Source organism: Cinclus cinclus, chromosome 18 (genome assembly GCF_963662255.1).
Source record: "Cinclus cinclus chromosome 18, bCinCin1.1, whole genome shotgun sequence".
NCBI lineage: Eukaryota > Metazoa > Chordata > Aves > Passeriformes > Cinclidae > Cinclus > Cinclus cinclus.
In genome coordinates, this window is record NC_085063.1 from 1750551 (window position 1) to 1778412 (window position 27862).

At 50.1% G+C, this 27862-nt stretch overlaps 1 protein-coding gene across 2 annotated transcripts in view; it reads right to left on the minus strand.

Annotated features, from left to right (window-relative positions):
• Positions 1-21579: 21579 nt before the first annotated feature.
• The window catches only part of RALGAPB (Ral GTPase activating protein non-catalytic subunit beta), a 62016-nt gene continuing 55733 nt past the window's right edge, over positions 21580-27862 (minus strand). For both annotated transcript variants that reach the window (XM_062505315.1, XM_062505314.1), the window contains exons 28-30: positions 27605-27683; positions 27039-27187; positions 21580-25410 (exon numbers count right to left, since the gene is read on the minus strand). In XM_062505315.1, coding sequence (XP_062361299.1) covers positions 25217-25410; positions 27039-27187; positions 27605-27683 — 422 coding nt within the window. In that variant the 3' untranslated portion in view covers positions 21580-25216. The remainder of the gene's footprint in view (positions 25411-27038; positions 27188-27604; positions 27684-27862) is intronic.

Sequence of the window (27862 nt, forward strand, 5' to 3'; positions counted from 1 at the left end):
CAGTCCATGGCAGATGGTGGGGCTGTGTTTCCACCCCTGGGGCAGTCGGTTCCAGGTGTACTGCACGCCCCTCCAGGTGAAAGCAAACTGAGGCCTGCACTCTGCTGCCAGAGGAATGGAGAAAAATGCATTGGCAATGTCAATGGTGGCGTACCACTTTGCTGCCTTGGACTCCAGCTCGTACTGGAGTTCCAGCATGTCCGGCACGGCAGCGCTCAGTGGTGGAGTCACTTCATTCCATGCACGATAGTCCACAGTCAATCTCCATTCTCCGTCAGACTTGCACACAGGCCAGATGGGGCTGTTGAAGGGTGAGTGGGTTTTGCTGACCATCCCTTGGCCCTCCAGCTCACGGATCATCTTGTGGATGGGGATCACGGCATCTCGATTTGTCCTGTACTGCCGGTGGTGCACTGTGGAGGTGGCAATTGGCACTTGCTGCTCCTTCACCTTCAGGAGTCCCACTACAGATGGGTTCTCTGACAGTCCAAGCAAGGTGTTCAATTGCTTAATGTTTTCTGCCTCTACAGCAGCTCTTCCAAAAACCCACCTGAGTCCCTTTGGGTCTTTGTAATAGCCATTCCTGAGGAAGTCTATGCCTAGAATACACAGTGCCTCTGGGCCAGTCACAATTGGATGTTTCTGCCACTCCTTCCCAGTCAGGCTCACCTCAGCCTCCAGAAAAGTCAATTCCTGTGATCCCCCCGTCACCCCAGCAATAGAAATAGGTTCTTCCCCCACATGTCCCGATGGTATTAGGGTGCACTGTGAACCAGTGTCAACTAATGCCCTATGTTTTTGTGGCTCTAATGTGCCAGGCCATCGGATCCACACCGTCCAAAAGATGCGGTTTTCCCGTGCCTCTCCCTGGCTAGAGGCAGGGCCCCTCTAGCACTGGTTATTATTTCCTTCCTGGGCATACATATTGGAGGTTCCCTCAAGGGGATCTGACAAATCATCCTCCCTTTTGTAATACCCTGCATCTTGGTTATGGGAAGTTGAGGCTACCTTCACTTTAGTGGAGCTCCCTTGGTTAGTGTTTCCCTCCCTGAGTTGACGCACCCGTGCTGCCAGGGCAGAAGTGGGTTTCCCATCCCACCTCCTCATGTCTTCCCCATGGTCACACAGCAAGAACCACAGGTCAGCTCGTGGGGTGTATCCTCTCTCCCTAGCTGGGGGACGTTGGGCTCTAATTCTGGGATCTGTGACTTGCACTGGTGCTGCACTGACCTTCCTCATCTCCTCCCTCATCTCTCTTATCTCCTCTTTGAGTTCCCTAATCACAGCAGAGACCTGAGCCTGCATTGGGCCATTCATTATACTCTCAAAATTTCTGAGCTTATTGGCAACAGAACCCACTGTCTCGTGGTTGGTGTCAGCATTAATGGCTGCAATGAATGTGGTGTATTGAGATGGCCCCAGATGTGCGAGATTCCACAACATCTGCCCTGTGCACCTGACCTTGTCGGGGTCATTGTCATGTTGTCCACCCCTCCCAAAGAGTATCTCCAGTACTGCTACTTCTCTCAGCTGTTGGATCCCCTCCTCAGCAGTCTTCCAGCGCATTCTATGGTGGTGCTCCTGCATTCTCTCTCTATGGACAAACCTCTCTCTTACACTCATTAAAAGCCGCTCCCAGAGGGAAAGGGGGCCTTGTTCCCTTACGAATATGTGATCCACACCTGAGTCCTGGGTCAGGGGTCCCAAATTCCTTGCCTCAGTACCATCCAGCTGCACACTTTTACCCATAAGGTCCCAGACCCGCAGTAACCAAGTTGTAAAAGCCTCACAGCCCCATCGTACAACATCTTTACGCAGATTACGGAGACTCTCGTACGACAGGGACTCGGTGATGATCTCAACCTCTGGCTCCCCTGCTGGTTGTGAGGGCCCTGCTTTCTGATCTTTATTATCCAGGTGCTTTGTTTTCACCCTAGACTTTCTAGTTTCCACGGGAGCAACTGCTGCTGGCTGTGAGTGACCTTGCAGTTCAGCTGGAACCTGGTGAGATGTAACATCTGTGGGTTCCACAGCTGCACCATCAGGTTCTCCCTCTTTAAGGCAGGGGGAGAGTTTCTCAAGAGCTGGGGAAAGGTACTCCTTCAGCATCTGGCCCATCTCCTTCACTAGAAACCCCACCCACTCTGAATGGTTCCTCTCTGAGCTGAGCTCTGGGGCAGAGTCGGGTTAAGGGGCAACATCCTTAACCTCTGGGGCAGGGCCAGGCTCTGGGGCAGAATCCCTACTTCTTGGGGGATGTATCAGGGTTGTCATCCAAGTCAATCTCCCCTCATCTCGGAATGTTAAATAGAACAGGTTTACAAGGCCTATTAGCAATGTCAGCCACTGTATGATATCATTACTACTTAGAAGAGATTTGAACCCTTCAATAGCTGGTGGAGCAGACCCAAAAAACTGTGTAAGGGGTTGGGACAAAATTTTTCCTGGTGTCATATCTTCACAGTATGTACCATTATTAAAGTAACCCCAAAAACATACAGTTAGAGTGTGATAGCCCTGAATCCATGTACCCACCTTCCAGAGGAAGTTAAAAATCCATTAATTTCTGACGTTATCAACCCACAAAATGAACTGGATAATAGTTACAGCAGCCTGAGTTATAGGACCCATGTTCAAGTAAGGGATTGCAAATGGGAGAGATAAATCTGTGGGCAAATGGAGCTTAAACCACGGTAACCTGGACAATATGATGCCACCTAACACAAAACTGAGGTAACTCAAGAGCTGTTATTCCTTTTTCACCCCTTCCTCTCAATGCCCTCGGGCCTCACGTTGGGAGGCCAAAATCTGTCCTGGTTTGAAAGACAGGTGTTTGCTAAGGAAAGCAGGAGCCTCCCTTTGAACTGAAAAATGGGATCCTTCCTTCCTACAGATTATTATGATTTTGAAATTAAGGGAGCTCTCAGGCAAAGATAGGGGGGTAGGAATAACAGTTCTTTACTAGTATATCTAACAAGACAAACAAGAACAACAACAGCTATGAAATTACCCACAAACAGAACAGTAACTCAGTCCCAGTCCCTTTTTGGCTGCAGGCACCTTTTCCCTGAGCTGCAGTTCCCAGTGCTGGGGGCGGGCGGGTCCCGCAGAGCTGCAGGAGGGCTGGGGGTGATGGCAGCGCTGTCCCAGGGGGAGAGAGAGATGGAGAGAGCCCTCTGCTCACGGTGTGGGTCCCGATACTCAGCAGAGTGCTGGATGGTGGCAGGTTACAGCGAGAAGGCAGCAGGGCAGGGTCCAACAGCAGTGAGGATGGCTCCCGGGACTGGGATGGCAGGGATGGGGCTGAGGTGGCAATCGTCCTTCTCGTCCGAACTCCGCGGGGGAAATGGGCCGAGCCAGAGCCTTCCGTCTGCTCTTCTGGCTGTTTGAATCTCAAGGGGTTTCTCTCCTCTCTCCCCTCCCCCTTGCCACCAGGGCCCAGTCAACAGGTATCTTAGCATGAAAATGGGGAAAATTCCACAGAGGGAAAAGGGAAAGAACCAACCCCCAACAGCTGGTTTTACTACATGCTGCTTCTCTAGATGCAGAATTCAATAGAGATTGCTTATGCTGATAAAATCCTGGGCATAACTACTGGAGTTATTGTGCTGGAGTCATCAGCATGAACAGACCATGTCCTGGCCATAGCATGGGTCACAGCCAACCCAGGCATGCTTCACCTGGCAGTCAGGTCAGCTCAAGCACCCTCAAGCATACTCTCCCCATACACAGCACAGGCACAATCAGAAAGTGCTAATCTGTCACTTCAGACTGGAGTTCATGTGTGGCAGGGCTGTTGGGCTACTCAGCCTCTGCTCATCTGCCACCTCCATACAGGCCAGCAGATGTGTGCACTTACCCCAGTACAGGAATCCCATGTCTGGGAACCAAAGCATTTCACAGTCTGGAGAGGCACGTGGTCTCTGGCCTGGTGTTCAAAGGTGGGATGAAGAGTAATTACCAGAGGTCACATGACATCATGGCCTTTAGAGCAAAACCTAAGGTATCTGACTCTCTGCTCAAACAAACCCCCTTAAGGTGATTCAGGAATATCACAGAAGTAATTTGATATGGGAAAGATTTGCTCTGCTTGAAGTGAAGGTCAATTCCTTTGAAAATGCTTTGGCTAAACCCATTCCTGCCTTCATCAACCATCTCACACCCTTGAAAGGGATGTGTTCTAAAGCTGGGCATCCATGGGCCTATAGCCCGGTGCCAGACACAGGAAGAGCTACTTGCGACCCAGCACCCAGCAATGCTTGGCCATGGCTCTGCAGACAGACTGCACAGAGATTTACCAGCATTGTTGCTCACACTGTTGTGTCCCAAGAGCAGGTGCACCCCTACTGCTTGTGCTGGTGGCCCTCCCTGTGCACAAACAGCTCCCTTGGCTGTTGTCATGGGTTCCTTTCAGCAGTGGTAGAGTCAGGGCCATTTCAGAGATGGGAGCCAGGAAATGGAGATGAAGGCTGTAGTCACACCAACATGAGTTATATTTGCAAAGGGCTTGTGGGAGGATTTGCTTGGGAGCACTTGATGGTGGGGCACAGGACTCTCTCCAGAACACAGTATCACAGCCTGCTTTATCCTGCAGGCAAGTACGGAGCAAAATTAACACATAAAACTTTGAATCTGTGAAGAACTTAATACCTGATCTTTTACTGCTGCTCTTCTGCAGCTGCAGTACTGGACTGAGGAAGAGGGCTGAGCAAGCAGCTGTGGTATTCTGCATCCTCCTGCCCTATTCTGTACCAGCCCTGTGGACCACACATAGTTTTACCAAGGTCAGCTGTGGTGAAAAAAGCTATCACTTTCATCTGTTCAGACCTAATCCCAGGGGTACCTTGTGCACAGCAGCTTTACCTGGGTGGAGAAAGATCCACCACCAGCAGTTTCCCAGTGACATCCCCTGAACTTAATCTTTTATTCAAGTTTTGTAGCTCTTATTACTTTGAAGCAGCCAACTCAGAGGTGGTTCTGAGCACTCCTCCAGTTAGTGAGAGTGAAGGGTGCTTAACATGCTGTTTATCATTAGCCAGGTCCCTGAGCATCTATCACCCATCTCTGTGTGAGCTCTGCTCCTCCAGTGCATGCAACTAAAGCAGAGCCATCAGCCATCACTGCCCCGGGACTGAGACAATAGAAATTATTTCCCAAATTCAAATTACACAGCCCTTGTCTCTATGAATATTGTTTCTCACCTGGCACATTTTCCTCTCACTGTCCTCAGATGATTTTGTTTCCAGACAGGTTTCCTCACCAGGCTCCTCTTTTCCCAGGCTTCCATTGAGCACTCAGTATGGCAGAGGGTCTGTTGCCCACATGAGCTTCATCTGCTTTGTTTCACCCCAACATTTCATGCCTATGAACTCTCCATCTGTCAGTTTCTGGGGGAAGCTGGTTTGATATTCCCAGCACCAACATGTATGGCTCTGTAGGATGGTGATGGTGGTGCTCCCATGGCCCTTACAGAACCATTTAACCCTTTAACAGGTCTCTTGAATAGTTCTACCTTTGCTTCTTTGCAGGCCATAAAGACAGCCAGGCCCCTGCAAGGGTTTATAAGGATTTTCCATATGCTTATGCCCAGAAATGGATTTAAATGGATTGAAATCCTGGAAACACGAGAGCCTTCAAGACCAGCTGATGCTAATACCAGGTAACACCATGCTGTTTTGGACCCGGCTCTCTCAGAAACCTCAGCAATGGAGACTCCAGCTCCTCCCTCTTATGACTGGGAAGATTATTCCCACTGTCTATCTTGATTTTCCCTGTCATAATCTAAGCCTGGTTCTATTTGTGTTATCTGGCATGGGCAGATTCCTTGTTGCAAGAATCATTCACATTCCAGAAGACTACTGCTGCAGCCCCCTTCACTCCCTCCTACCAATTAAACAGTCCCACATCTTGCAGTCATGTTTTCTAGGTCTCTGACATCCTTATCTGGATCCTCTCCAACCAGCCCAAAGGGCAATGTCCACACATAGCTGCCTTCTCCAGCCACTGCTCCCAGCTGCTGTGGAAAAGGGCAGAGCTGCCCCAAGCAGCTCTGCAGCCCTCTCACAGTTACACATCCCGGAATTGTGTTTGCCCCTTTATTTGCTGTTAGCCCACTGCTCTGCTGTAATTAATTAGCATGTCAGTCCCTCCCCCAAAAATTGCTTCTTGCAAGTGTGTAATTTCTTTGTTTATATGATGTGCTGGCTGTGCTGGGATTCTGCTGGTATGGGTTATATGATGTGCTGGCTGTGCTGGGATTCTGCTGGTATGGGGCTGTGCTCCATAATGTCCAGCTGCCCAAGCCTGTTCATCTAATTTCTCAGTGAGGTGTTGTGTAGGAAGAGTTTGGGGTTAGGAATAGGCTTTCCAACATAATCTCCACATTTCCTATCTTCCTACTGTGCCTGCAGCTGTGTATCTCATGATCTCACCTGCTGACAACCACAGCCTGGAGCCTGAGCTAGCACCAGCACTCATTTCACACCAGGGTTGGGCTGGATATGATCTGCAGCTTACTGCTGAGATGGTTTTAAGGACCTGTGTAAAAGTCTTTTGAACATCAAGCATACACTGTGTTTCCTGTTCTTCTGTCAGAGGAGAGGACCAGACCAGATTTGCCACAATTTTCCCTGAGAAGATGGAGTTGGCAACCACTCCCCAGTGTGCCGCCTTACAGTGTTCCGGGCAGCTTTGCTGCTTATCCTCATGTTTCCCAGAAATCCAAAACAGTACTGAGCACTCGGGTTTCTCCTCTTTTTAAGAAGTTACACAACCTTCTGCTGTGCCAGTTCTCCAGTTTTGTCCTCCTGCTCCCAGCTTTCCTGCTGCTTGCTCTGCCTGTATCCACACAAGGGTGCCAGACCTGGCCTGCCTGTGCTGCTCTGTCTCTCCAGGCTCCACAGCCCTGTTCCTGGCAGGATTGTTGCCTCTCACTGGTGCTGCCTGGGTAGTTCAGGCTGAAGCACTGAGTATGTGAATGCTTTTGGCACCACAGTATCCATCATTCCCCTTTCCACCCCAGAACATCAGCCCTGGCTTTTCCTGTCCCCTTCCTCTCCATGTGCCCTCACTGCCTTGCCTGCTGAATCCTTTCTCTGCTCCTTTTGGTCTTCTAGATTTTGCATTCTGAGTGGATGCTTTTACACTCAAACCTGCCTGTCTGCTTCCTGGTTGCTCTGGAGTTTGGAGACAGCACAGGATGTTCCCTGTCCTGACATGGCCACTGCTGTCGTGTCCCACAGCTTATCTCCAGGTGGGCTGGTGAGCTATGAACAGTAGGCATGGCCAGTATCAGGTGAGCTGGAGATGCCTGAGGTCCAGAGAGGGGCAAGGCAGCACCCAGTGGGATCAAAGAAATTGCTCTAAGGACAAGGTTTTCCCCATTAGGGTGGCCATACCCTGGCCCTGGGCTCACAGAGCTTTGAGTTGTCCATACGTGGAGCTATTTGAACCATACCTGAAGAAAGCCCTGAGTATCCTGTTCCCATACCCCAGAGGTTCCTATTCCCAGTCCCAAGATCTGCCTCTTTCCTCTCTGCAAGACAAGGAGTTCTTTCATGTCTGGGTGGCATTCATCCCACTGATTTCTCCCCACAGTCCACATCCACATCCTAAGGTTAGAAGCAAAACCATAGTTTTTCTCTTCTACTGGCCTCTTCTCAAGGAAAAACATCAGTTTTAAAGCCTTGGGAGTGTTTTCTGGGCAGTCTGTCCTTGCTGTCCTGGTACCGCACCAACTGCTTGGGTAGGGACATTCTCCATTATGCTGATGTCCCAGGTTTTGGGTGAACCTGGCAATTGCTCATGGAAAGCTCCTCAGCTTGGCAGGATGACATCCATGTTCTCTTTGGACTGCAAGCCAAATGTATCCATCCTTCCTATACAAAACCGTCCATTTCCCCTTAATCCACTGCCTGTCTTTCCAGAACAAGCTTCTCCTTCTATACTAATCTTCAAGTCATGAGCCTGAGCCACCAAGCCTTTGTTATGCCAGTTAAGTCATAATCTTGATTGCACATTTAGACTTCCAGCTCCTTTTGTTTGCCCCTCTGGAGTGCCCCAACAGGGTGGGCATGCAGTTCTCCTGTTCTCCTCTGTGCCCAAGGGCTGTGCTGGGCATGCCATGTCCCTACCGGGTCTCCCATGGATTCTGCAGGCTGCAGGTGTGTGGCTTCACACCTATCCATGTGCTAGGGCAGTCAGCAGTGCTGGGGCTGGCCAGACTAGCACCCCTTCCCCTTCCACCCAGGTTCCAGGGGGTGAGTGAGGGTGGCCAAGGAGGAAACTGAGTATGGGGGAGCAGTGAGTACCCAACATGAGCTCTGAATAGCATCCGTCTCCATGCAGCAGCCCCAGAACTCCTGGCAGGGAAGGGTCTGCACTGCAGGTATCGAGGCAAGGGGCTGGTGGGAGGGACAGGGCTCCCAGGCCCCTCTGTGCTGGCTGTGGAGTCTATGATGGTGCAAGAAAGGGGTCCATGTGTCCATGTGCATGTGAGTTCTTTTCAGCCAGCAGCAGAGCACCAGAGCCAGGAAAAGCCATGTTTGAGTTATTCCATCTACAAGGCTCCACTTGAACATTGTCAGTATCTGGTGTAAATCCAAGTTCTGGGCATACTTCCCAGGGGTGTGAACCCTCTCCTGGAGCTTTGTGCTTTGTCATCAACACTGGATGGAAAAAAAAGCCCACTCAGCACTGCCTGGAGCAGCCTCAACCAGCAGGATGTTCCCTGCCCACAGCACTCCAGTGCATCCCATGGATTTAAGCCACAGCCCTACTCAGAGGTGCCAAGTCCTTGTTTCCCAGAGGGAAACTAACTCAGAGCAGAGCCCAGGGAAATCAATAGTGCTAAGGAAAATGAGCTCACTAATCAGCCATCAGCTCAATGTGAAGAACCGCCTGTCTTCCCGCTGCATCCATACAGCTGTTGCCTGGATCTGGCCAGAGCCAAGCCCAGCTGCCAGGCTGGCAGCAGGAAGAGATGCACTTGCTGGGCTACCCAGTATTCCCAACTCCTGTGTGGATGCTGGACTTCCCTGGACTGGCAGGGGTGAGTGGGGCAGCTTTTGGGAGCAGCCCAGGGCAAAGGTCAGGGCTGGGCACCAGGAACAAGATTTGCCACTAGCCCTGCCAGACCCCCAGGCACAAGCACAATGCTCCCACCACAGAGACCCCTGGCTGCCCATGACCCCTCTTTGACCAGCACCTTGCAGAGAAGCACAAGGCTGTTGGGACACACTGGCCCTCCAAGAGAGGAATGCTTTTCCCTGAGCATCACCCCACCCAGGCTCTTTTCATAGCTTTCTGGGGAGTTGGTTTTTTCCCAGGGGATATGAGTTGATATGGGTGGGAGGAGGGAGCTGGGACGAGTGGGTGGCTTGGCCACAGAGCACCCGGACTGCAGGAGCAGAGGCAGAACAAGGTTCTTTGCTCTGCAGTGAGGTGATAAGGGACAAGGGGCAGACACTGGGACAAGCAAAGCTCAGGCTGGGGCTGGCAGCTTCCAGAGTACCAAGAGTCATCCTGCCATACTTTGGGCTAGCATCTCCACTGAAGATGAATGGGGAAGGAAACAAGGGGTTTTTTAAGATCTGTGCTAGAACTGAATGCTGTGGGATAGGGAAGTTTCCATTCTGAAAGCAAAACTCAGTTTTAATTTCTTTGATGTAAACAAAATAATTTCTTACCTTTGGATATATCACAGCAATACTTAAGGAATTAAAAAAATTCCATTTCTTACCATTTTGTTATAAACCTTGCTGGACCAATAAAATTATTTAGTGGAAATTAATGGTACTATTTCCAGTTCCCTGTATGGGCAGAGGGGTGGGTCCTACCACAGACAGTGCCCTGGAATAGAACCCCAATGCTCCCTGGCACTGTGTGGCCCTGCTGCCAGTGTGATGTGGCCCTGGGGCATCACTGTTGGAGAAACTGAGTCAGGCAGCAGCCAGGTGTCACTAAATTTTGTATCCACCATGTCAAGGGCTGGTGCTGCTGTTCTGAAACACTGACAATAAAACAGCCCAAACCCAAGAACCACTAGGATATCAGTTCATTACTGAGTCCAGTGCTGGCATGGAGGAAATACCCTGATCATCCTGATTTGTCCCCTCTGGGGGACTTCTTACCAGGAACAATGATGCTGTGACAGGGGGAGGACAAGGTTTATTCAGGCCCAAAGCAGATAACTTGTGAGGGAGAAAGAAAAAAGGGACAGGACAAGACAGAAGCAAACAAGATAAACTTCAGGTACATATTTTTCAGGCAAAAATGTGGGTTTCCTGCAGGACCGGTCAGGCAGGTGGGAAGGAATAGGGGCATGAGGAGCAGCCATTTCCAGCAAGTTTCAGTAAGAACAAACTTCAGGGGAGTGGGAGGGAGGGTCTTGGAGTGTGAGTGTGCTTTGGGGAGTCTCCAGTACTCTTTCAGGATGAGTGACCCTGAAGGATGACCCCAGCCTCAGCTCACGGTTGCAGCACATGCAGGAGAACACCATGCAACACTGTGAGGGAGGTGACTCTTGGCATTGACCCCAGCTGTCACCCTGCCCCACCATTTGCCAGAAGTGCCCCTTCTTCCCTGTCCCCCTAATCCCAGGTGACCTTGGCTCCTGTGGCAGTGCAGGAGGGTGTGGCATGTGGCACCCTCTGAATCAACATTAGCATGTCAGCTGCTGCTCCCCTGCCCCCAAACATGGGTGGCTTTTACAGCCACTGCCTGGCTGCAGGAAGGGGCTCTTGTGGCCATCGGAGTTGGTGTGCTGGGGCACCTCAGCAAGAAAGGAGCAGCTCCTTGGGTCATCCACAGTGCCATCCTCAGTGACCCAGGGCAGTCAGGCACCAGCCATCCCACAACAGCCCCACTGTCCCCTCTCCATCCCCATAACATTGAATCTAGTCTTGCTCCCCTCTCATGGCAGTCATCAGCCAGAAATGTTGCTTTGTATCCCAACGGCCAACAATTGCTTAGAGAAGGAATTACTACTTAATTACATAAAATTAAAAATAAATTTATTTTCAGAGTGATAGTGAGTCTGGTCTGATGTGAATTCCTCCTCACTGAGGTATTACTCTCCCTGGAAAAGGGAGCTGCTTCTATGCTGGGTTTCTGCTGGCACCAGGACACAGCTCAGCAGAGTTTTGCTGCAACAAGTTTCTGCAGAATGAAGGCAGATCTGTGGGTTGCAAACAGCCACTCTGGCTGGTCCCCATGTCCCCAGTGATCCCAACCTTGCAAGAAACCTGCAGAAGATGGATGTGCATGATGGCACAGGACCAAATAACTCATACCATCCCCAGGATAACCCAGCTTGGAATTACTCTGGAATTATCAAAAACAGCAGCACCAGTCATACTTTTGGTGGATGGTGAGATTTAAGGCAGAAGAAGTCTGGTATTTTTAAGGGAAAATGGCTCCTGGCAGAATGTGCTGACCTCACAGAAAACCAACTGTGTTCTGGGCTACATCCCCAGTAGGTAGCAGGTGAGGGGGGATTCTCCCCGTCTACCCCTCTCAAGTGAGACCCCACCTGCAGAGCTGCCTCCAGCTTTGGAGTCCCCAACACAGGGAGGACATGGAGCTGCTGGAATGAGTCCTGTTGGAAGTTAGGATTTTTCCCTTCTCTCAGGGAATTTTCTCCCACCTGTTGGCTAAGAGATGGTAACAACCAGTACTTAAGAGAGACAAAACAAGTGGTCAAGGTGGGGGAAAGGGTGCAGGTCTCTACTCTCTTGGCTTTTCTCTTGGGAAGGGCAGAGATAACGCCCTTTTTGGGACACGACATTTTTGGCTGGGGGCTGAGGGGCTGGGCTCAGCTCCTTACTCACTCTCTTGGGATCCGAAAGGAACGGTCGAGGTGCTGCCACCGAGGGGAGAATTCACTGCCACGGTGGAGTCCAGCCTGGCACTGCTCCTTCCTTACCAGGGGTGAGCCCCTGATTGTAAGAGCAGCCGGTGAACGGGGACCCTATGAACTCCTGATCTGACAGGAAAAGACCCTTGACATCTACTTGGGTGCCTCAAGGGAAAGACCTGGGGCCCCAAACCCTTCCCCCTTCCCGGAGGGAGCATCTCCCCAGCTGCATGCAGCAGCTGCTTGCAGAAACCCAGCCTCTGCCCAACCCCCCTGCTTTCTCCTGCTGCCTCAGGCTTTTTCACTACAGCCTAACCCCGTGTGCTTCCAAGCCTGCAGCTCCTGCTGAGGCTGCAGAATTTCCTCTTACATTTTATTTGTCACCCAGGATCTGCCCACCTCTGCCGTTCCAGCTGCTGCTCAGAGGTCTCCTGCTGCAGTCCATTTCCCCATTTGGAGGAGCACCAGCACCGGGACCGGCTGCTCGCCGTGAGTTCCCTCAGGCAGCCCCTTCTCCCTCCCTCCCTCCCTTCCACCATTCCCGTGTGGAGAGAGGTGGCCGAGCTCCGCCACAGCGCCCCCTGCAGCCGCGGGGGAATCATCGCAGCCGCCCTGCCCGGCCGGGAGCCAGCAGCGCCCCTGCCGGCCGTGCCCGGAACTGCACCGCAGGGGAAGGTGCCCGCGGCCGGGACGAGGCTGGCACTGGGGCTCTGCCCCTGCTCGGGGCTGTGCCGGGGCTGCTGTTTGTTTGCCTTGGGATACGCACACACACACTGGGAACCAACTGCTGCTGCTTCTCCCACAGCTGTGCCTGACAGCCCCCTCATTTCAAAGTTATTGTACTCGGAGGGAAAGGGGGTCATATTCTCCATTCCAAGGGAGGTTCCCACCTTCCTTGGCAGATACCTGTCCTTCAAAACAGGACAGTTCAGATAAGAACACAGAAATGCTTCAAGAGTGGGAGTCCCTCTGCTTTGGAGCCAGGCTAGGAGAGCTGGGTGTGTTCACCTGGAGAAAACAATGCTCCAGGGAGACCTTAGCGCTCCTGCCAGGGCTTAAAGGGGCTCCAAGAGAGCTGGAGAGGGACTTGGGCAGGGTTAGATGTGACACTGAGAAGAAATTCTTCCTTATCAGGGTGGTGAGGCCCTGGCACAGGTTGCCCAGAGAAGCTGTGGCTGCCCTTGGATCCCTGGAAGTGCCCAAGGCCAGGCTGGATGGGGCTTGCAGCAGCCTAGGATAGTGGAAGGTGTCCCTGCCCAGGGCAGGGGGACTGTACTAAATAGCCTTTAGATGTCGTTTCCCACCAAAACTGGTCTGTGATTCTGTGTTTCCATAAACACTGACCACAGGTAGGGCTGAACAGAGCTGTTCAGGGCTGGGCTGTGTCCTCCCTGTCTCTTGGGGAATATGAAGCCAAAGGCTGAAACCCATCCAGTCCTGCCTGGGAACTGCAGCCCTGTGTTCCTGCGAGCCACTTTCAAACTGTGATTAGAAAACTGCTCCACATCCTTGATTTGCCCTCCCAGCATGACACTTAGCTTTCCCCCGTGGTTTTTTTGTTAAACCTCCCTAGTAATTTTTCCAACTTTTCCCTTTTGCTCTTTGACCCAGGAAGTTTCCCCTTGCAGGGGACCACGCAGGGTCCATCTCTATAAGGGCAACACAGTCATCAGGGGTCCTGGTTAAGCTGGAAGGGCGTGAGAGGGGCTGCACTACTGGGCTGACCCTGGTCAAGCTCTACCCCAGTGAGGAAACTCTGAGTCTAGGACAGGCCAGGAGCTTGTTATGACCCATTTCTAAGACAGGGTAAAATCTTGTTAATAAAACCCTTGGAGTGAATTGGAGTGAAATAACACTGAATGGCCACTGTATATATGAGGCAAATTTATTTTTAGAAAAATTAATTGTAGCAGAAAGGCAGTAAAGGGTTGGTTTTTGTTTTCCTATAAAAGTCTAAAAATAACATGAAGAAAATACATGAGCAAGAGAAAAAGAAGGAAAAGACGAGGAGATGATGGAGAGGACAAATATCACCACTTGTAGATCCAGTGAGGAGACTTGATCATTGTAATTCCAATGTCCGTGGTCAGAGTAATGGTCGCAGCTCCATTGGGAGTGGGGGCTGTGAAACAAGAAGTTGAGTTGCATACATCCAAGCTGGCATGGAAATGCCTATATCGTTCTCCAGGGAGGGGATTCTTTATGTCTGATATAACATTCTGAGGCAAACACAGCTTTCTGCTGGAGAGTTCCTGAAAAGAGTCCAGGGCTACTTGGGGATCCCTGGTGGCACTGATTCTCCTCTATTCATCTTGCCCACTCCTTGACCCTACTCCTGAACCTGTGCTGTGTTGTGTGGTCACCATGGACCTGAACAGGAAAATTGGCTCCAGAAAGCCTCTTCCCTACCTCTGTAGGGCCCCCTTTTCCAGGCATGCCCTGCTCCAACTTGCTGGTCACCAGTGTTTGAGGCATAATGATGCATGAACTCCACTGTCCAGGCTTCTACGGAGATGGTGGAGTGCCCAATGTTTATCCCAGCCACCATCCTACTCCCTTCCCAGCTGCTGCCACCAAAAAATGAGGAGCTTTCCTTGGTATGGAGCTGTCAGGCATTTCTTAAACATGTCCATGGTGAACAAGGGCCTAAAGACACTATTTTGGCTGTCCCAGGAAGTGCCACAGGTTGCAGGCAGCCAGCACAGGTCTCTGACAGCTGCAGGAGGCAGAGGGTGGAATTCATGGGAGCTGCGCCCAGAAAGATGTTCCCAAAGCCAATGGCAGGTTCCAACAGGACAGCTTTCAGGCTGTGCATGGAAACAAAGCTAGTGGTGAGTGAGAGAAGAGACTGGAGCCTCTGTGGGGGCAGCAGGGGTTGCAGTGCCTTCTGCCTACTGGGCTTGGCACTTGCTGGATGCATCGTGGGGCTTCCCAGGAGGCAGCTGGTGCTGGGTCTGCCTATATCTCCCTCTTCCTTGGGCACATCTGTCCCCAGAAATGCTGGACAGGGAGCTGAGTAGCTGCCAGGAGTAATGTTGTCACCACTGGCTACTCCCACTGTCACCCCAGTCACAGACCAGCACTGTCTTCGACAGCTGCTGGGCCTCCAGGGGAGGTGCTAGGCTTCAGTGGCATTCAGAGGACCTCAAGTGTAGACAATGGTAAGGTGCTGCTACCTTCCCGAAAAGTGCCTCTGATGGAAGGGCGATCAGGCAGGCATGTGCACACTCACAGATCCACACACAGCCAGTGCCCAACAATGAAAAGGCACAAGGGATCTTTTGTATGGAGTTCCAATGGGGTTTATTTTCACCACACACTGAAGGGGTCCAGGGACAAAAGACACAGAACATGGAGGGGTTTGGGTTTAAATATGGGGAAAGAGGGACAGAGCAGGGGTTAGGGTCAAATGGGAGTAGGGAAAGTGGTGCATAGGTGGGGCAAGGGATCAGGGAAGCCAATAGGGTAACAGGGGCGGAACACTGCAGCAAACTGGGGCCAATGGGGACCAGGGAAAGGGTGAACATTCTAGGGAAAGGCCATATAGGGGAGATAAGGGTGGTCTGGGCCAACAGGCCAATTGGGAGAACAGAACTGAGGTACATTAACATAAACCTGCAAAGGACTGTGGGGAGAAGCCTTTCATCTCCATGCCCTTAATGTCCCTCTGATAACTTAGGGTTTTTCCTTCCAGGGCATGGACACTGCTGTTTTTTGCACAGGCTCCGGGGCCCTCACACTCAGGGACTCAGGATTATGGGGGGATGAGGTCCTTTAAGGCTCAGGAGATGTTTAATTCCAGTTCTTGCCCAAAGCAAGGTCACTGGTGCAGCTGGAGTGGGCTGCACATCTCCCAGGATGGAGCCTGTGCCACTGCGAGTGTCCTCAAGGACACTTGGGCCTAGAGATTTAGGAGTAGCTCTGCTGTGAGGATGTGGCTCAGGGGACTCTGTGGTTCCTGTGCTGCAGACAGGCAGCCATGTCGGGGCTGAGCTGCTCCCTCTGCCCCAGCACACACCGCTGCTCCAGTCTCCAGGAGGCTCCAGGCTGTGCCTGAACTGCCAGGAGCTCCAGCCCAGAATGTGGCAGCTGTGCCAGGTGAGCAGTTCCTGCTGAGTCCCAGCCCTGCTCCTCCACCCCACTGTTCCCAGAGTCCCTGCTGCCCCGTCCCACAGCAGGCAGTGTTGGCTCCATGCTCTCCATCCATCCCCACGGGCAGTGTGATGCCAGGGCTGACACCGCACCAGTGTCAGCCAGGGACAAGTGGGCTGTGGCTGCCCAGTGACTCCCATGGCACCTTACAATGCTGCCTCCACTCCATCTCCAGCAAAAGCCTCATCCACACCAGTGAGCCAGAAGTGTCCCTGTGGTTGGTCTTCATCCCTGTTTGTACCTTTGGGGTCTTACAAGGCCATGAAAAGCCAGCTGCCTGGAGGATGACCCCTCCTTACACCCTGAATTCCCCATTGGAATAAATACAGCTGGTATTTATGAGCAAAAGGCTGGAGGGAGCAAAATCCATCCCCTGCCCATCGTGCCAGGGAAGGGATCTGAGTGCCAGAGCCAAGCTGGAAACACCAAACCCCCAACATCTACTGCCCAGGAGCCAGTGGGAACCTGGGAAGAAACTCCAGGAGCTCTTGGCAGGCACGTGAGTGTGGCTTGGGTTCCCCAGATACAGCAGCTCCTGCCTGTGGCCAACACCCAGATCAGCACAGCTTTCAGCCCTCAGGGAGCAATGGGGGGGCTCTCAGCATCCCCCCATCTCCTGCCCACCACCTGGCTCTCAGAGCAGGAAATCTCTGATGGAAGAAGCAGGCAGTTCCAGGGCTCCCTCTGTATCAGTGCTGCTGCCCCAGACCCCCCGTGGCTGCATGGTCAGTGTCTGGCAGGAAGAGTTTCTGCACAGCACCATGAATGGTGCCCACCTAACTGCTCCCAAGCTCCCACAAGGTGCCAGGAGCAGTTCTGGGGGTTCTGGATGGCTGGAACAGAGCTTGGGATCACAGGACACATCCTGAACAAGGAGGCCCCTGGGAAAGAGGAGTCTGGGTGGCGGGGCACCCCTTCATCACACTCCCTCACACCTGAGCCCCCACAACCTTCAGCAATAGTCCTTGGTGCTCCTGGCTCTCCCACCATCCCTGACCTCCCCCATTCACCTCCCATAATCACCATTAAAATAAATTGATAAAATAAACCCAATTTGGACTGTAACTCTATTTTCTCATGTTGAAAGGCAGAGTCTTGTAGTTGATCAGCAGCAAGTCCCTACAGACTCCTGCTGCTGGGGAAGACAGAGCTGTTGCTGCACTAATGAGTGAATTAGCTAATGAAAACAGTATTTAAAATAATCACAATATTTCTTTATTTGCATGTAAAGATGACATAATAAAAGATAATTAGAAGCATGTGAAACAGTTCTACTACTCAATTTTCTCAGTTTAGCTAATTAATTATCTTAGTAAAATGCATCATTATGGCTAATTTTAGAAAATCCAGCAGCTGCAAGGTCAGAGTGGGAACAATTTCAATTTGTAATTGGAAGAAACATTAAAGTGACTCAGATAATCTTTTATTAGATAATAATAATAATAATAATGAATCACACAGGCACATATATTAAGTACTTTAAGAGGCAGAAAATGCACTGAATCATTTAATAATGTCATCAAATGGGCTTTGTTAGGGGCTGCTGTGGGAGCATGAGGGCACTGGGCCCTCAGCCCTGCCTGGAGGAACACGTAGCCCAGAGCTGGCTTGAGGATGCCTCTGTCAGAATGGGGCTGGAGCAACATGGAGGGTCTGCCCTGGGCCCCCTTGGCTCTCCCTGCCTTCAGCCTGTGCCAGCAGCACCTCAGGGCCTGGGCAGGAGGATCCCAGCCAGGGGAGTCCCAGCAGACCACCCCTCCCCCTGGGCTGGATGGAGGGCTGGGCAGAGACCCCTGTGGCTCACCAGAGTCTGCAGGGCAGCTGGGGGAGGCTGTGACCCCAGGCAGAAGGGAATGTGATGGGAGACACCGGCTCCTGGTGGGAATCCCTCAGGGATGTGTGTGGTGGGGACATGCAAAGGGCGGCCTGTGCTGAGGAATTCAAATCTCAGTGGGAGGACAGGACTGAGACACAATGGAAGGGAGCCCAGGACCACTGGGACACTGACCACCAGCCCCACACGCTGGCCACACACCCCTGTCCCTCCTTTGACATCCCTGCTCTGCCTGGGCTCTGCCCTGGTGAGAGGAGACTTTACCACTCAGAACAGCAGCCTGTTCCCCCAGAGCTGGCAAAGATGGGGGTGCCAATGGCTGAGGATCTTCTTGTCCCACTGTGACCGACTCTGAGGACAGCCAGCAATGGACTGGCCCATCTCTGCCTTTCCAGTATCACCTTTGTAAGGATCCCTGGTGTGAGCCCAGAGCTGCAGCGTGTCACCCCTTCCCGTCACACTCTGTTCAAGTGCCAGGCACAGCTGGGCCCTGTGTGTAGGGTGGCTGCTTTTGGTACAGCAGAAATAGAATAAATCTATTGTTTATTAATGTTCATTAAAACGTATAAAATAAATATAAAAATGAAGAGAATCTCATTGCTCTGGAAGGAAGGAGAAAACAGGTTTAAACCTCACCTGCACCCAGGTGAGCCTCCACCCAATTCTCCTGGCTGCTGCTGTGCCCGGGGTGCTGCCCACAGCTTCCAGAGGGCATGCCTGCTGGGCATGAGGGGGATCCCCAAAGCAACATGAAAAGCCAAAAGCCAAGGCTGAGGCCCCTGGCATGCTCCTGGTTGCCACAGCAACATAGTACCTCCTCCATGATGCTGTGATGTTGTCATGGAGATGACATGACCCACACCCTGGGATGCACAGTGGCCCTCAGAGCCCTGGGGTACACAGTCAATGTGGCCACTGGGCAGTCCAGTATCACCAGCGACATCCCAGCAGCACTGATGTGGGCCAGGGATGCTGGGGGCACTGACATGGTGCAGGGACACACCATCAGCACCTGCCTGGTCTGGACACACCCTGCCAGCACTCATCACTGCAGCAAGTGTGCTGGGGTATGCCAGCAGCCATGGCTCAGCCCAGGTCCACCTTCAGCCACTTCCCCACTGCTGACAGGCATTTGTACAATGTAGGCAAACATTTTCTGTTTAAAGCAGTAACTAAATTACATTTCACCCTGGACAATTATCTGTACTCAATTTGGCTTAATTTGTGGTCAAAACCAGCCGTGCTACAGTGAGAACAGGGTGTCAGTGTACCCTGTTTCTGCCTCCTCAGGAAGTTCATAGGAATAGCTGATGAAAATAGAGGGCACTGGGGAGGAGTCATCTCCTCTACATTCCTATGGCAAGCCTGCCAGCAGCTCCTCTGTTTGACATGGGGTGCTGCCAGCCGATGTGTACCCCACAGAGCAGCTCCCCTTCGTTAACAACAAATTAAAGTTAATTCTCATTTCTGGCTGTGGCAGAGGGCACAGCCCTGACTGCTTCACACTGCAGCCACTCCTGCCTCATCCCAGGATTTAATATTCCTGTTCTTGCAGCAATCATCTGGTGGTGTCATGTCACTCCACTCATATGACAAGGAGCACCTGTGAGGCATGGGGAACCTTTCACAGAAAACAAGGAGCTGCTCCTGGCTGGGTCCCCCTGCCCTGAGGACCTGGAGGCCACCAAGCCACTGGAGCTGTCTTTGAGTTCCTGGGCTCACAGGGGAAGGTTGTTCCCCGCTGTGCATCTACACAGGCCCCATCTGCCAAACACCACCTGTTCCGAGACTTGGCTGATGGAGACCCACTTCCAATCCAAAGCCTTAGGTGAGATTTCCAGCCTCCCAAACAGCTGGGAGTGTTGATCCCCCTGCAGTAAGAAGAAAGCATCAGGCTCCAAACCAGCACTGAAATGCCCTTCCTGCCCCTGGCCCTGCACTTTGGGACTGCAGAGGAAGATACTCAACTGTTTATCACTCATGTTTGTGATTCTTCAGAGATCGCTGTGGGATCTGCTTAACCTTCCCTGAAGAATTGTGGTGAGGAGCTTGGGTGGGTGACACCAGCTGGAATTACTGAAGATGAAGCCAGCAGAACAGACATTCACATATCCCAGTTTGAGGTTTCTGGACCAGTTGCTCCAGTGCTTTTGTTTTGGTCCTCAGGTGGGGCAGCCTGGGCAAAGCACTAGAGCTGCTGCAAAGGTGAAATCCTACGGACAGCACAGGGTCCCTGCCAGAGAAACAGACCCTGTGCCGCCGCAGCAGCAAGTACAGACACACACAAGTCCTGCAGCCCTGACTCACCCTGGTGTTGGGGGTTGGTTCTTTCCCTTTTCCCTCTGTGGAATTTTCCCCATTGTCATGCTAAGATACCTGTTGACTGGGCCCTGGTGGCAAGGGGGAGGGGAGAGAGAAGGGAAACCCCTTGAGATTCAAACAGCCAGAAGAGCAGATGGAAGGCTCTGGCTCGGCCCATTTCCCCGTGGAGTTTGGACGAGAAGGACGATCCTTCCCTGCCATCCCAGTCCCGGGAGCCATCCTCACTGCTGTGGGACCCTGCCCTGCTGCCTTCTCGCTGTAACCTGCCACCATCCAGCACTCTGCTGAGCAGCGGGACCCACACCGTGAGCGGAGAGCTCTCTCTCCATCTCTCTCTCCCCCTGGGACAGCGCTGCCATCACCCCCAGCCCTCCTGCAGCTCTGCGGGACCCGCCCGCCCCCAGCACTGGGAACTGCAGCTCAGGGAAAAGGTGCCTGCAGCCAAAAAACACTGGGACTGAGTTACTGTTCTGTTTGTGGCTAATTTCATAGCTGTTGTTGTTCTTGTTTGTCTTGTTAGATATACTAGTAAAGAACTGTTATTCCTACCCCCATATCTTTGCCTGAGAGCTCCCTTAATTCCAAAATTTATTATAATTTTTAGGGAGAAAGGATCACATTTTTCAGTTCAAAGGGAGGCTTCTGCCTTTCTTAGCAAATACCTGTCTTTCAAACTAGGACACCTGGGAACTCATCCCCTCCTCAAGGAGCTCAGAGATGGTCTGTGGGGATCTGGCTGGCTGGCACTGACAAACCCTCTCTCTAGCCCAGTCCAGTTCCCCAGGGCCCTCTGGGTGCATCACCCTCATGGGAAACAGGGCCCCACTGCTGCCCAGCTCCTGTCCAAATCCAAAGCTGTGGATTACCCTTTCTCCCCTCTCTGCCCATCCAGCAGAGCCCTCACCCTCACAGGACTCCGCACCTGAAGTATTCGGCTTCTCCCTGTCCCAGGTGGGTGCCTGCAGTGGTTGTACCAAGGTGATCCATACCTAAGACGGGAAGCAGCACGTGGAGAGACCAGAGAATACTGGCATTGCAGGAGCATCAAGCTCCCTTCAAAAGGCAGTCTTTCATGTTTTCACTCCCCACGCTATTGAGATACACTATGATTTCCTCACCTCTGAGCCTCACTAGTCCCAGAGCTACTGAGGTGAAGAGTGTGCAATTCTGCTACCTCTGGCTGCTGTTGTCCTGGGAAACACCTCCATTGGAGAATTTCTACCAAGGTTTTGGAAAATACTAAAAATTGACCAGTGCAAAGTTACTAGATAAGAATCTTTAAAATTTATTGGACTAATTGTGTTACATTCAATATTTGATGTGTTTCTCCTGGACAAAGAATTGGCATAAATACAAACAAGCCTTTCTGTGCCTTCCCTAAACAAATAAGAGAGAAAGTACTAGAGACAACAGAACATACTTCACATCTTCATATTTACATTTTACCTTTACTTTACAACTTAGCGCCAGGAATATTTACAGAAAAATACAATAAGAACAGAATGTTCATGTCTTGGCAACATACAGGAATTCATACAAATTGTCTATAATTGAAGCACATGATATCTGGCGTTCTCACTTCTAATTGCTCCTGCTAAATCCATGGGGAAAAGGGTTGTGTTTGCCTTCAAAGGTATCACTCAATTACACAATCACAAAAATGCACCAAATTTGTCTGTGAGGCTGAAATTCAGTTCTCTCCTCTTCCTGGGCACACAGAACCTTGTGAAAAGAAACACTGTGACCTATGGAGAGCCCAGCAGGTACAGGTCAGGGGCAGCCAGGCCTTGCACTCTTGCACCCATTTCCACAGGCACTGTCCTCCCCCTCTCCTGCTTGGTGTAAGGTTCTAATACCTTTCTAGAAGTACCTTTAAATGAATGGCTTTTATTTTAAAATATCTATTAAGGTACTAAAATGTAATTTCAACAGTGTGTTTAACAAAGTGACAGTGGTCACCTCCTGCTGTTAAAACAGAATTAGGAACCCAAATTGAAATGTCTGATGAAGAGTCCCAGTTAAATTACTGGAACACTTGCAGGTTGGGGCGGGTGTCAGTGCTCACCCTCTCTGATGGACAGGTATGCTGACCCAAGCCACTCAAGCATCAAGTCAGAAATGTTATGCAGCAGTTTGTGATATTAAAAAAATCTGGATTCTTGGCTAACTCTTGTAATCGCCATGGAAATAAACCTCATTTGCTCTGACCCCTCAGGGGAAAAGCTCTCAAGGTAGTACCCTGGACTAGCTAAAGCCATCAGAACTTGGTCAGACTCAGTTTGAGACGAGATGGATACAAGTCCCAGACTGGTGGGGTGCATTTTGCTATGAAGCCTGAGACCTCCACACATCCTGGGGAAAGAGGACAGTGCCTGCAGGCACCCTGCACTGCCACAGTCTGCCCAGGATGCCCACTGCTGTAACCAGCACCCAAACGATGAGGGATGGCAGCACAGTTCTGCATCACAGCATTTTTATAATTAATTGTGACTTTCCCAAAGGCTCATCTTTCCAGAGAGCCAATCACCTACAGCCAGGTCATAGCACCTGTAACCTGTTCACCAGCTGGTTCTGTAACTCAACAGACACGTTCTAAACATCCATCCCCTGGCACTGGGAGAGGCCACAGTGTGCCCAAGTTCCCTTCTTTCCAGACTCCTGCCAAGTCCTATGGCCCTCACAGCTGTTACTGCTCTCATGGGTGGCTTTAGGCAGATGTGGAAATAGACCCAAGACAACCCTTCAGTCAAGTACAGGTCTTTAAAGAAAGTAAATCTTCAGGCAGTTCACTTGGTTATCCCTGCCAGAAACCACTTAGGGTTTGCCCCAACACCCATCTCTGCATTTGTGACTGCTCCCTCCTGCCTGACAGCAGCACCTGGTGCAGCTGTGCTGCATATCTGCCAGGACTGTGTAACACTCAGCCATGGTAGGTGAGGTTCCTGTTACATTATCAGTGTGCAGACACAGGGATTGTTCAGGATAGTTATTGGCTACACATGCATTGCTCATGCCTTTTAAACCAGTGGGTTTTGGTCCAATAGGTACATACCTATAGGTATTATTGGGTAAATTTAGCAGCCGTGCATTCAGTTGCTCCTGGCAAGAATTTGGCAGAGGAATGAGGCTGTCCAAGTTCCCTGCACAGCTTGGCCAATGCACCCAAATGCTGCCCTGGAACTCCTCCTGCCATGTGCCACCCAGGCAGCACACAGCTATGTGTGTAGCTATGCTACACGAGTTTTCTTAGGGTGGTTTAATTTTTTCACTTTTTATTTATCTGGATCAAATTCCAGAGCTCCTGAATTTAGAAGTCAGTGCATTTGTTCCCGGCAACAAGCACACATCACCTCAGTTGACCACCACAAAGTCCTTTCACATGTATTTTTAGGGGCCTGTGTTTCCATTAACTCCTTGTGAAAAACCACATTGAAAGCCAGGGGCAAGGTCTGTCCTTGGCAAGTAAGTTGTCAGTTGTCATGAAACAATTAAGACTGCTTCAGGTCAGAACTGTTGCAAAAAGTAACTCTGAAATACCAAAATTCAATGCCTGACAGTTATTACTGCAATGCACAGTACAGCTTATTAAAACCACTACGGAAATAATGTGAAGAGCTCCCCAAATCCCTGTTCACTCATCCTCTTCCAGCACCCAGTGGCTGTAGGATCAGGATCCCTGCTGCTGTCAGGCTGTACCTGCCCAGGAATGTCAGCCACAATTCTCTGCTGCAACAGCACCTGGGATGTGCCAGGAGCCAGAGGTGCTCCAAGGGCTGCCTGCACACAGCACACCTCTGGGATCCCAATATCACACCTGTAGCTGTAAACATCTTTTGCCAGCACATTCTTTGAGTCCTGAACACATCAAAGCCACAGGCTGAAAATGAAAACTCCTGACCTAGCTGGAAGGGAAGTACTGCTACTGAATATGAGAACATACAGGAGATTCAAAACAATGTGAAGTTTTAACTCCAAAGGGGTTTTCACAGCATTGAAATTCATAGGAAAAAGAAGAATTTGTGAATTTTCTTTTTGAGTTGTTTAGTCTGTTTAACAGGAGCTTCTGAAGAGTGTTGTAGAAGCTGCAAAAATTGCTCATGCTATAAATAACATGGAGGAGGCAGCCCCAAAATCTCAGCTTTCAATGCAATGGAAGGAAGGCAAGTGATGTTATTCTTCTAATAGAAATGGTGAGTAGGTGATACCGACGCTTCAAAATAAATTAAATAGTTGCATTAAGAAAAACACCTTAGAAATAAAAATCAAGCTACTGAAATTAAATGTGACATTTTGCAACAGACCTGAAAGTCATAACCTTTTATATAATCAAAAGCTTTTATCCAATAACAACTTCTTTTGGAAAGTCAGATAATTTCAGGTGGAGATGGTTGTCTTCGACACAGATGGACTGGCTCAGAGCCCTGGAGGGAGTGGCCACATACACATCTGGGCTTCAGATTTCAGAGCCTGCTCTTTCCAAGCAATATTCCTCCTCTTGCTTCTGGTACACAGATGGGTTACACCCAGTGAAGGATCTTCTGTTGAGCACTGAAGGGGGACTGAAAATGTCTTTGAAGTTCTTATAGGGAAAGATAATGCTCTGGAACAGACTCCTCCTCCCAGGAAAGATCCTGCTCCCTTGCCCTTGGACATGTGAGTGCAGCAAGGCGTCTAATGGCAGGTTTGTTTGTATTCTTATTTCCATCCTCATATGCAGAGATGGCTTTACTTTGATTGTTTTCCCCTCAGAGCAAGACACCTACAGTTCCTAATTAGTCTGGAAAGGATGACTGGGTGAAGAGATTATTTTGCTAGCATCCAGGAAGACTGGAATTCAGTAATCTTCTGAGGGTAGGTGAATCAAGTCAGTATCCCAACTGCAACGTTTCAGATTCATTTCTAATTCCTCCCACATGGTATCTGCTGGCTTGTGCTAGAACATGATTTCCTGAATTCCGGAGGGCTGAGAAGATTTGTTGTTGTTGTTGTTATTTAACTGTTTTCATTAGCGTAGCCACCAAGCTCTGATCTAATTGTCCTGGAAGGATAATGACCTAGGGGTTGCAGTTCTTGAGCCCAACCTCCTGGAAAAGCGAGGTATAAAACTCTGGCTCCAGCTGCCTGTTCCGGTATTTATTGACAATATCTGCTATTTTTTGTTTTCGGCGCACGTGGGGGGGGTTGTATGAATCACTTTCCAGCCTCTTTCTCCGACAAATATTTATTACTGTCTGTCTCACTAGAAAACCTGAAAAAGAAACAACACTTGAATCAAGCTCAAATTCAGTCCTACACCCCTTTGCTGGTTTTCCAGCCAAAAACAATTTTGGGTTCTGTCCCATCCAAACCCAGGGGAGACGTTCAACACAACCAAGTCAGAACTTTTCTCCATGAACAGTTGATGGTCCCCATCAACTCTCCATGGTCCCCAGGCTTCTAAAGACCTTCACTTGAAAAGAATGAAGCAAGGGAGTCACCCAGTGGTACCCTAAACTGGCTGGAAGAGGAGGAGGAAGAATATTCTCTGCTTTGCCAGAGCCAATCAGCTGCCTGGAACACCCCTGGGACAAGAGGGCAAACCCAGGGCTGACAATACAAGAGTCACATTACTACAGCTCCAGCTATGCTACACATCTGGACCTCAGGTGGGCCCTGAGGTCACACCAGGTAATTCCAGGGGAGTCCTAAGAATGAAAAAAAGTACCTGTCAGTACCTTTTCTCCAGTAGGAATTGCAGAGCCTTCCCCTTGGAAAGGAGATGAGAAAAGACCTGATGGGTTGGGGCTGCAAACAAATTTCTCTTCCTCTCACTGCCCTGCCACTTTTGTTACCCCTCTATAACTCACACTGCAGGATGCAGATGGAGGAGGAGGTGGGGAATGGAAGTAGTAGCACTCAAAAGCTGACAGCTAGCTTGCTCTTATTTTATTCTGAAAGGAAATTTCTATGCCTCTAAGGAAGCAAGTATCCCTTACCCCTTTGCTATTTCATAAGCTCTTTCATAAGACAGAAACATGTAGAAGACCTCACTCCACACAAACTACACCTGCTGAACTTAGAGACAAGAAAAAATTTACTACATTAATAGCTCTGATGCAGCAGAAAAACAAGCCCAACTCCAGGAAAACATACCTGACAGTTTTTCAGTAAAAGCTACTCATCAGCTGAATTCATAAGAGTTATTTAAGGGCCCAGGTCTGGCTTCAATTTGCCAATCACTGAATTAAGCATGCAAACCCTAGAACCTGAAAGTCACCTCCAACAGCAGCTTTATGGTCATGTACAGGTCTCCTAATGTTCATCGCTTCATTTTAATCTGTCCTGTGTACTGTTCTCGCTGAGTGGGATTTTCCAGTTACTGAAGCTAAATAGCACCAATACCAGGACAGGTCCATGAATCCATCCAGGAACAGAGGAAAAGGCAGAGGACACACACAGAACCTGTTAACACCTGCATGGTATTTTTATTGAACAATTGAGAAAACCCTCAGTTGCTGTGGCTTTAATCCATGTCTAGCTTCTAAACCAGAAGGAACATACAGCATGCCAGCAAAGCAACAAATTCCACAGTACCCTCTGGGGCACCTCAGCTCCCTGTGCTAAACAACCAGGGTAATATCTTGGATCTCTCCTATTTAAACAGGCCCTGTTCCTAGCTCAACGCTTTCTCCTGTTATCCTGGCAGCCAAGTGCTGCCCACCTGCTCCCTCTGCTGTTCCTGCTCCCACTGCTGCTGCAAAAAGCATGGCTTGCATTTGTTCAGCATAGCCTAACACTTCTTCCAAAGAAAGATTCCAGACCATATACTTTGCAGATATATTATTACTAAAAAAAATAAAATAAAACTATGAACATTACTAAAACCTTTTAGCTTACCAAGAGCTCTCCTACTGACTATCATTCCATCCACCAGTGGGATAACCATGTTGAACTTCCCAGTTGCTCCTTGTAGTTTTATCCTGAATAAGCCAGTGTTTAAAGGATGGATGAAGATCACAGGAACTTCCTTCTCAGGAATAGTAGATCTTAAGGGAAAAACACCACTGCTGAATCAGTTTTAAAGCACTGTTTCAATTAATCTACAGATGAAAAAAGACCACTTTAAAAGAAAGTTTTAAAATGCCTCATGGTTAAGGCAGCAGGATCCTGGGGCATGCTCTGGATGCTCAGAAGGGCTCTGTCAGTTGTGCTGTGCTTATGATGTCTGTCCCCACATGACTGAGAGCCCTGCAGCCAGGGTACAAGCGTGTATGCAGCATTAAACACCTCACAAAGGAGCCAGTCAGGAGGGAGGCTGATCACAGACCCAGAGAAAACTGCACATTTTCTGTTCTTTAAATTCTATTTTATCTGCAGTGATATGAAAAGCCCTTTCACTTTTTCAACCAAAAAATAGTTCACTGAGAAACCAGTAAAAATAATGAAAATAAGAGCGGTCTTACCTCAGGGAAGTGCTACTATTGGCTGTGGTTTCCACACCAGTGCTAGTCTCAGATACCAGATCAGGGAGGGGGAAGTTTTCTGTAAGAACAGGATGCACCAAATGCAGTTTATCAAATATAGTTTTGGATTTGTTTTTATTGTGTACAAGGAAAGATTATTTATCATCAGTCAAAACCACACAGTCCTCAAACATTTCTAGCACTAATATTCTTGCACAGCTAGAGTCTTTGTTTGGCTTCCAGTTTCAGCATTCACGG